The sequence below is a fragment of the Microtus ochrogaster genome, chromosome 18 (genome assembly GCF_000317375.1).
Source record: "Microtus ochrogaster isolate Prairie Vole_2 chromosome 18, MicOch1.0, whole genome shotgun sequence".
NCBI classification, from domain to species: Eukaryota; Metazoa; Chordata; class Mammalia; order Rodentia; family Cricetidae; genus Microtus; species Microtus ochrogaster.
This window is the reverse complement of record NC_022020.1, coordinates 14,245,884-14,254,685: the sequence shown is the minus strand read 5'-3', so window position 1 is coordinate 14,254,685 and position 8,802 is coordinate 14,245,884. Positions and strand designations below refer to the sequence as shown.

The 8,802-nt window shown below is 44.0% G+C and overlaps 1 protein-coding gene across 6 annotated transcripts in view; it reads right to left on the bottom strand.

Annotated features, from left to right (window-relative positions):
- Positions 1–3,225: 3,225 nt before the first annotated feature.
- Positions 3,226–8,802, bottom strand: part of Dtna (dystrobrevin alpha) — a 370,950-nt gene continuing 365,373 nt past the window's right edge. For 4 of the 6 annotated variants that reach the window (XM_026783424.1, XM_026783428.1, XM_026783427.1 and 1 more), the window contains one exon: positions 3,226–7,138. Coding sequence is in view for 2 of the 6 variants with exons in the window: in XM_026783425.1 (XP_026639226.1) it covers positions 4,230–4,370 (141 nt within the window). In the remaining 4 variants the exon portion in view is untranslated. The remainder of the gene's footprint in view (positions 7,139–8,802) is intronic. The other 2 variants (XM_026783425.1, XM_026783426.1) reach the window with 1 other exon arrangement.

Here is an 8,802-nt window from a genome sequence, read left to right as displayed (position 1 = left end):
GGGAGCTGACACCTCCAAACCCCCTCACTGTACCTGTGGGGGAGCTAACACCTTTACACCCCTTACTGGATTTGTGGGGGAGCTAACATTTCCACATCCCCTCACTGGATCTGTGGGGGAGCTGACACCTCCACCCCCTCACTGGATCTGTGTGGGAGCTCACACCTCTGCGTCTGCTCACTGCACCTTGGGGAGCATTTTCTGCTATGGATTGGTTGTTAAAAGCTGATCACATGTGGAAATGCTCAGAGTTGTCTTTGTAGATTGATATCCCCAAACGTGAAGGCAACATGGAGCCGGTGTGGTAAAGGTGGGGGTAGAGATGGGGGGCGTGGTCTACCCTGTGAATTTATTATATAGCACCACATTTTCTCTAAGGCCCTCAGCAAGATAAACAGTATAAACTGTCACCTGTTGTTCAAGGTTTCACCGGCCATGTGGAGATCAGAAAGTACCGTAAGAGTGAAGAAGTTCTGGGAAGCTCACATGCTGGTGCATGTGAGCCCTTGAGTGAGGGACCTGGCCTTGTTCTCACCTCGCCCATCAGCAGCGTTCAAGGCACTTGCTTCACTTATTTTGAAACACTTATCACTTGGCTTCTGGTTTTAAAAAAGACCCTTATTTGATGTAAGTGTATGTGTGTGTGCACCGTGAAGGTGGGTGGGCGCTTGAGGAGGGCCAGAAGAGGACATCAGGTCCCCACGAACTGGAGCGACAGGTGGTTTCAGCCACAGCGTAGGTCTGCAAGAACAGTAAGTGCTCCTAACCACTGACCATCTCTCCAGGCTCCTGCTCCTGACGTCCTCTCTCATTTTCTGACCATTCCTTTTGGTCTCCTGTGCCTAGGAGATGACCCTAACATCCATCACACTTCACTCTGGAATCCCAAGTCCTTGTCAATATACCACATCTTTGACTCTTGTCAGAATCAAACTACCGAAGATCTGGTCCTAAGGTTATTCCTTCTAGTTTCCTTTACTTCAGAAATGGGACGGCTTTCTCTCAGTTGCTTAAGTTCTCAATGTATTTGGTATTATTATTAGGAACGCTAACTTACGAAGTCAAAACCCTTTATATCCAGGCTCTTGGTCTCATCAATCAAAGAATTTATGAAGGACACAGCAAGTCAGCAAGCAAAGTTTCTTTGTATATCCCCAAAGAAGCCCTGTGAATTCCACGTGGAATAAACTCAATGAAAATAGCATTAAGACCTGTTACAACAAAACCATGGGAAGACAAAGATAAAGAGAGATTCTTGGAAGTAGCAAAAGAAAAGAGAGCTAATTACAATAAAAGAGCCAAAAAGTTCATGGCTGATTATGCATCCAAACCTATAGAGGCCAAAAGCCAGTAGATACCTGTCCACCAAGAATTCTCTATCTGGCAAAACTGTTTTGAGAAATGAATGTTATAATCTATTCCCAGATGAACAAAAGCCTGGGGGTTTGCTTGTTCTACAATATGTCCTAAAGGGGATCATCGATTTGTAATGTAAGGATATTGAACAGTAACTTGATGTGTATGAAGAAACAAAGACTTCAGTAAAGGAAACTGCATGGACAAACACATCCTACCCCAGGGATGCAATACCTACACTGAGCTGCTGCCATGGAACTTCAAAAACTCTGGGAATTTCTTGTGCCATGGGAATGTTTCATTATGCTAGTGAGACAGCTCCTTTTGGGTTATCACATGCTCCCTGCACTGCACTTTTGCTTCTAAATAATAACATTCCTTGCTACTTTGCTACTTGTGTGTGCCTTTTCAGTTCTTTGGACAAGATGTCAAGAACCTGGTAATAGAGCTGGAGAGGCAGCTCAGCAATTAAAAGCACCAGCTCTTCTTACAGAGGACCTGTTCGGTTTCTAGCACCCACGTCCAGTGTCTCACACCACCTGTACCTCCAATCCAATTCTGCCTTCTGGCCTCTGCAGGCACCAAGCTCTCACTCATAAATCCACATGCAGGCATACCTGCATACACATAATTGAAAACAAAGAAGGACTTAAAAGAAGAACTTTGTGATCCAGATAGCAATTGCTGGTTACACCTGTGCTAGAAATGAAACATGCTGTATTTCGTTTTGCAACACCATTTTTAATTTCTCATATTACCTAAGAGATAGAAGTATAGCATTGTTTATAAATATGTGATAATTGGCACATAATGTATAAATGCTGTCTGCCACAAATAAAAGCTCATTATTACTAAAAGGTTTAGCTTCAGACACTCAAGGAGACTTGAGTATATAGCTGGCATACATGTGTGCACATTTTCCTTCTTGGCATCCAATCACTGGAAGGAAATGTGTTTGCCTAGAAATAATTCCATGGAAAGCAGCCACAGATTCCCCTGGGGTTCTAGACCACAAAGCTGGGCTAACTGGCTTTACCCTTGTATTTTGAAGGTGTGCTTGCTTCTAAGCTAGAGTAGCTACGCAAGAGTGCTAGGAAAATGAGATGTCAAAGAAGTCATTTTCGTAGTGCCATTTTTGTTCCAGTGGCCAGAGAGCCACCCCTTGCAGCATGACCTCTGGGGTGGTGGTGCAGCCAGGCACTGTGAAGTACAAGGGCCAACCATAGGCATTATTTGGCAACTTGAGCACCCAAGACAGCAGATGAAGAGACGTAGAATATGTGTCCTGCATTGTATTACATACTTTGCTCTGTCCAAGACTAAACCAGTTAGCCTTGAAAAGAGGGAACATTGTGTTATGTAACTTGACCCATAAGCATCTTTTCTTTAAAATAAAGTGAGCACACACATAATTTTTAGTGCTCTATGGCCTAACAATACAATTGAAAGACAACTTCTTACTCTTGAAAGAATTTCTGATATCAGACTTGCTCTCTGGAGGTGCAGGTGGGATGCAGGAAGGGTTGTGCACAAATCGAAGCCTGTCTAACTCAATCAAGGACTCCTTATCCATCTGCCCAAGCTACTCCAAATAGCTAAGGCAGGGAGGCTGGGCAAAAGATAGTAGCCTAATGAACAAATCAGGAATATCATCCATAACTTCACAGTTAGACCTCGATTATTTTTAGCAATTTTTTGGTATTTTTTCTTAATGGGAATATAGAAACTTTGCCTTAGCTGTCCAACATTCCACCATGGTTCATGTTCCATATGTTCGGAACTCACCTGTTCCCCTTCTTTGAGATGATTTCATATTGTTGTAAAAAAGGTCCATTAAAACAAAAAATAAAAAAACCCACAACATTATAGTGTTTTAAAAAACATTTTTAATGAAGAAATAATTTCATTCCAAAATATAGACACACAATTAAATAGTTTAATCACTTCAAAATATAACATGTCCCCAGGAGGTTCCAACACACACAGACACAACACACACACACACACACACACACACACGCACGCACGCACGCGTGCACGCACACACACATACACACACAAAACAATACTCAACAGCAATATCAACAAAACAACATATTATAGTAGTTTTGTTACAATCCCAATGAATATTGTATACTCTTTAGTGTTTCTGAATTGGTTATTTCAAATGGGGTCAAATTACAGTAGTCACAATTTAAAATGTCTTATGTTTATTAGCTTCAAGATGCAATGAATGCTTCTGATTTTTCTTTCCTTTTTTTGGTTCAAAGTAAAAATGCCCTGTCTTCTAAGGACACAGTGGAGTTCTTTGCTTGTGGTTCCTTGTGTGGAATTGAACCAAAGTGAACGCAGCAACCAAAGGTTGCCATATTTACAAGATCTATCTACACTTAACAGCCAAGAACTAATAATGGTGGACGAAGATGGTCAAAATAAGAGCAGACACCAGTGCTAACTTATATCGCAACAGTTTGGCTCATGCATATAAGAAAATACATAGTATATATCACACAAAGGCCACAATCTTAATGCAATTCAGTTCACATTACTACTTACAAATGAACCTTCCCTGCCTTATTCTAGATCATACGGTAATCCATCTTCGTAATCTCCCACACGTCTCCCTCTGACCAACCAAACTTACCCCAACTTCCATCCCGACAAACCACAACCAATTCCTGAATCCTATACAGTAGATCTCAGCCACCTCCTGACCACAACGCTGTGGGGGAGGTTTGGCGGTGTTAGACCAGTGCTCGTTCATACGCTCTGATGGACATGGGTGTGCGATTCATTGTGGGATAAAAGAACAACCCCTGTGAGATACAGTTGAGAAGGGCAGACAGGGTAGACGAAACCTGCTGGGTTTGCAATTAGAACAGGCCCCAAAAGTAAATTTGGAGAGCCAAGGAAAGAAATCCACCGACAATCACAAAACCCCAAAACAACACACGCCATTTTGTCTCGGTTACAGGATAGGGGTGCTTGAATCTGGTCTCAGTGCTGACGTGGAGCTAAGAGAAAGAAAAGGTGGCTGGTTAGTGAGAAATTGCTCACTGGTAGTGGTTTCCAGAGAGTTCCTGTAATGGCTTTGTACAACGGAGTCTAGATCATGGGATGGAGCTGCTTAGCAATGGGAGCCATGACAAGAGGGGAGGTTGTCAGGAGAATGGTTCCAACCTTAGACACACATTTGATGTAGAAAACCAAAGAAACAACATGGGTCAGCTCTGTCCAGTTAGTGGCTGAGGGCCTCCGGCAGGCTCTGAGATCTGATGTTGAGCTGACAGAAATGCAGGTATCTGGGATGTAGTGGTTTTCAGTACTGAGTATGAGGCACCAATGGCCACCTGCACCATCTAGAGAGGTGTGATTTCACAGAGGATGGGCAGGGGAAGAGATGAACGTTAAGACACACCAACAAAACCGGCAAAAAAAAAAAAACCCAAAAACCAAAAACCAAAAAACAATCCACCTGTGCAAAGACATCAGAGAACTGTGCAGTTGTGAAACTTTGGTGCTAGCCTGTGCTCAGGGAATTTTGCGAGGCGGGTTTTCTCGAGAGAAATAGATAAATAATACCCAGGGACAGCACGGGGTCCTCTACTGATGCCAACCAATCTCTCAGCTATCCTCAAGGCAAACAATTTTGTTTCAAAGGGCAGCCAAGGAGAAGGCTTCTGACCAAATGCAGAGGCAAGAGCATCCAACAGCCCTCTGCAGAGTCGGGCCAGGAAGTGAGTCATCAGCCACTCAATACGGACTAGGTGTACAGGGTTGGAGGAGGCTTTTGCCAGCCCAGTGAGCAAAATTAAATCTGAGGTCCGCTTACAGCATTTCTATTTATTCTGAACACTTCACCCCCTCCTTCAAGCCAGGGTCTCATGTATCCCAGGCTGGTCTTAAACTCACTATGTAGCTGAGGATGACCTCAAACTCTTGATCTTCCTGCCTCCATCTCCTGAGTGCTGGGATCACAGGCATGTGTCATCGTGCCAGGTTTACAGAGCTCTGGAAGTTTGAACCCAGGGCTTTGTGTATGCTAGGCAAGCATTTGACCAACTGAGTTACCACCTAGCCTGGCTAAGGCTTTTTCCAGCCTTTGCTGTACAGCTCTGTGCAAGACCAGTGCTTTCTATCTTATAGCCTACTTCAGAATTGTTAGGAGGACTGATGAACACATGGGTCACTAGGCCCAGACCCAAGAGTTTCAGATTCAATGGGTCTGGGCTGGAGTCTAGGAAACTGCATTGCTAAGACTTTTGGTGACATGAAGAACATTGCTGGTCTGAGGGACACACTCTGAGAATCATTGTTCTGCGGTGATGTTCCCTTCTTTCTTTTAGAAGAAAAACCCAGGAATTCCAGAGAGGCTGCTAGCTTAAGACAGCTAGCAGGTGTCTGGCTTCTCCTTTTCCTTGTACACGGGATCTTGGGATAAACAATGACTTTTCCATTTTCCCCAGCATCACTACGAGAGGCCCTTTTGAGGTCTCTTCTACTGAGGGGCCTCGTGAAGGACCGTCCGCAGGCTCTTATCCTCTTGCCTTTGACCGTTCTTTCGCACACCAGCTTCACACTGAGCGTGAAATCCCAATCCCACACGGAAGGGCCTGTCTCCTTTCGCAGGACCACACAACGCCGCATGCAGAACAACAGGCGGTCAGGTAAGGCAATCGACATTCAGAAAGAAAAGCGGGTGAAGTCTGCAAGCGCACTTTAAGCCCATACGTTTAAAGCTGAAGGCCTCGGAACTAGCCGATGAGGGGACTTGTCAATGAGCGGTGTGGGGTAAGACATGCTTCCTAAGGGTACGCCGTGGAGAGCGAGACCTGGAGGAGTGCAAAGAACGGGGGTCCGTGGGGGTCTTATGGCACGTGTGGTTTATAAACAGCTTTAGTAACGAGTATTCCAAAACAAGTTCACAGTTTTTAGGAAGATCTGTGCTGATTTTAAAAACTAGATTCTATATCATTTGAATGTTTTTTTTCTCTCTCTTTTTAATATGATATCTATTTGGAAAAGTATTTACATTAAATTCTATGGCTGACTCACTAGAGTATCTTGAAGGAAAATAACCCGAAGTTGGAAATAAGCCCTCAAGAACCCATTATTTCTGGTGGTAGGTTTAAGTCATTTTTTCATAGGGATTTGGAGACCCGGGCAGGCCAAGGACCCTCCTTGGCTTCTGGGTTCTGAGTCTGGACACTCAGAAACCAAATCCTATTGCAGGTTGTTGTTTTCTTCCCCTTCAGTTGCTGGGGGGTGGGGGGGGGAGTGTGTAGTATATAATAAGACGGGTCTTTGCTAAAAATCTCAAAAAATCCAGAAATGAAACTTCTAGCTACAAACAGTATTAATATTGTCACTGTAAACTGAACGGGTTCAATATTGTGTGTGAAGGTTGAAAACGCTCGTCGATACAGTGTAACAGCAGCAGGCTCTCAGCCGCCGGGTGTTTGCTCTGAACCAGGGATGAGCCGTGTTACAGGAGATGGAGTTGATAAATTGTCTAGGAACAGAAGTCTTGTCCCCCCACCCCCCTCTAAAACACACACCTATGAACTACAAATCTTGGAAAGGAAAGCTAGCTGCACTACAGGCATCGGAACACATCTTTAGGGGAGGGGGTTGCTGGAGGTGCTGGATGTGGTGGCTCCTCTCTCCGAGCGAGCGAGGGTGAGGCTGCTGCCACGCTGCTGTCTTCCTCCTCTCTGCAGGCGCAGCTCTCTCCGTCACCGGATGTCATGTTACTCTCATCATCTGTCTGACTATAGCTTGCCTGGGAATAAGGAGTGTGTAATTTTTTTTTAAACAGGTGAAAACTGTTTCTAAATTAGGGCTAAGTAGCTTTGAGTCCCCCACCTTGCCCTTACATACATAGGCATGCACGCGCGCACACACACACACTGTTTTTTCTTCCTGTGAAAATCAGGGACCAGTGTCTTGGACACTGTGTGTCTTCTCAAGATATGCTGCGGAGTTCTCTTAATTGAGCCTCCTCTTAAAGGATCCCTGGGGTACTCCTGAGGGTCATGAAGAGTTCAAGGCACCCAATGGCTTACAACAGGCCCGTAGTCTACCTTGAACACAGGAAGAGTCTTCCTGCTCCTTAGGTTCCATGTTCTGCCCTTATTCATGAAGGACTCTGTCTTGGAGACTGGTTGACTAATGCCAAGACAATGAACTTGGTTCAGGACCCTTGCGTAAGAGAGGCATGTGCTTTGGGATAATTTTGGTATTGCTATATAGTCAGAAAGTCCAAACAAAAACATACTAATCATACAGGTCATTCTTAAATTGCAACTGTATCGATCCCATTGTGAACATCATAGTAGGTTAAAAGGAGCTAAAGGTGAAATGTTGCTATTTTTTGTGGTGCCCTATAAGATTTTAAATGCATTTTGCCCAGCTGGCTGACTTAGCCACAGGCTGGTTTGTGTGTAGGCTCCTTCAGAATGCCATCTAATCAGAATATCTCGGGTAAATGACAGAGGCACACCTGTTTTATTTCTCACTACTAGATTTCCAAGAAAGTAAAAAAGTTGGCTTTTAGGTAAAAAATAGAACCTGATCTAAGTTTTTTTTGTTTTTTGTTTTGGTTTCTCTGCAGTTTTGGAGCCTGTCCTAGAACCAACTCTTGTAGACCAGGCTGGCCTTGAACTCACAGAGATTCACCTACCTCTGCCTCCCGAGTGCTGCTGGGATTAAATGTGTGAACCACCACCACCTGGCTTACGTGATCTAATTTTTATGTGGGTTTATAGTAAGACCATTTTATTACCTTAAAACAATGCATGTTTTTTTTTTCTAAGAACAAACCCTTAATATTTAGATAATACACAGAACAAAAACAAATAAATTGTTGGAGCTAAGAGAAAGAAAATGCTATTAAGGAACAACCTTTTCTTCTGGGACTAGATGTGCTATAACCAGAGTGAATATTTTCAGAAACAGCTCCTGGGACCCTTTTCTGCTGTCGTCACTGTGAATTGGGAGAGGGTGTGAACGCAAGGGAGGGCAAACAGAGTGTAGCTGTAAGGGTTCTTACAGCTCAGGTCTGCCCATTCGTGCAATCTTACTGACTTGATGTGAACCTGGGGGTGCAGGCTAGGGTGCTTTTAGTATTTGACCTAGTGTGTATCCATTACTACTTGAAATGCTGCTGAAGAAATATGTTCATTCCTAAAATTAGCAACTAGGGTTGGCAGGGTGCATTATCGGCTATCTTGTAGACTCATTGGATTCCACGATTGAGAAGGATTATGTAAGTACACTATACACAAGTCCGTTGGCCAGGCCAGCCTGACTGCTGTAGGAAGTGTACTAACTTAGGTTGTGACGAGGGACCACCAAATGGTCATTAACTAGAACTAGAGAAGCCATCTAGACTTAAGGGACAGCGGGTCCCACCATCATTGCAGGAAGCCGAGTCCTGGCTTCTTT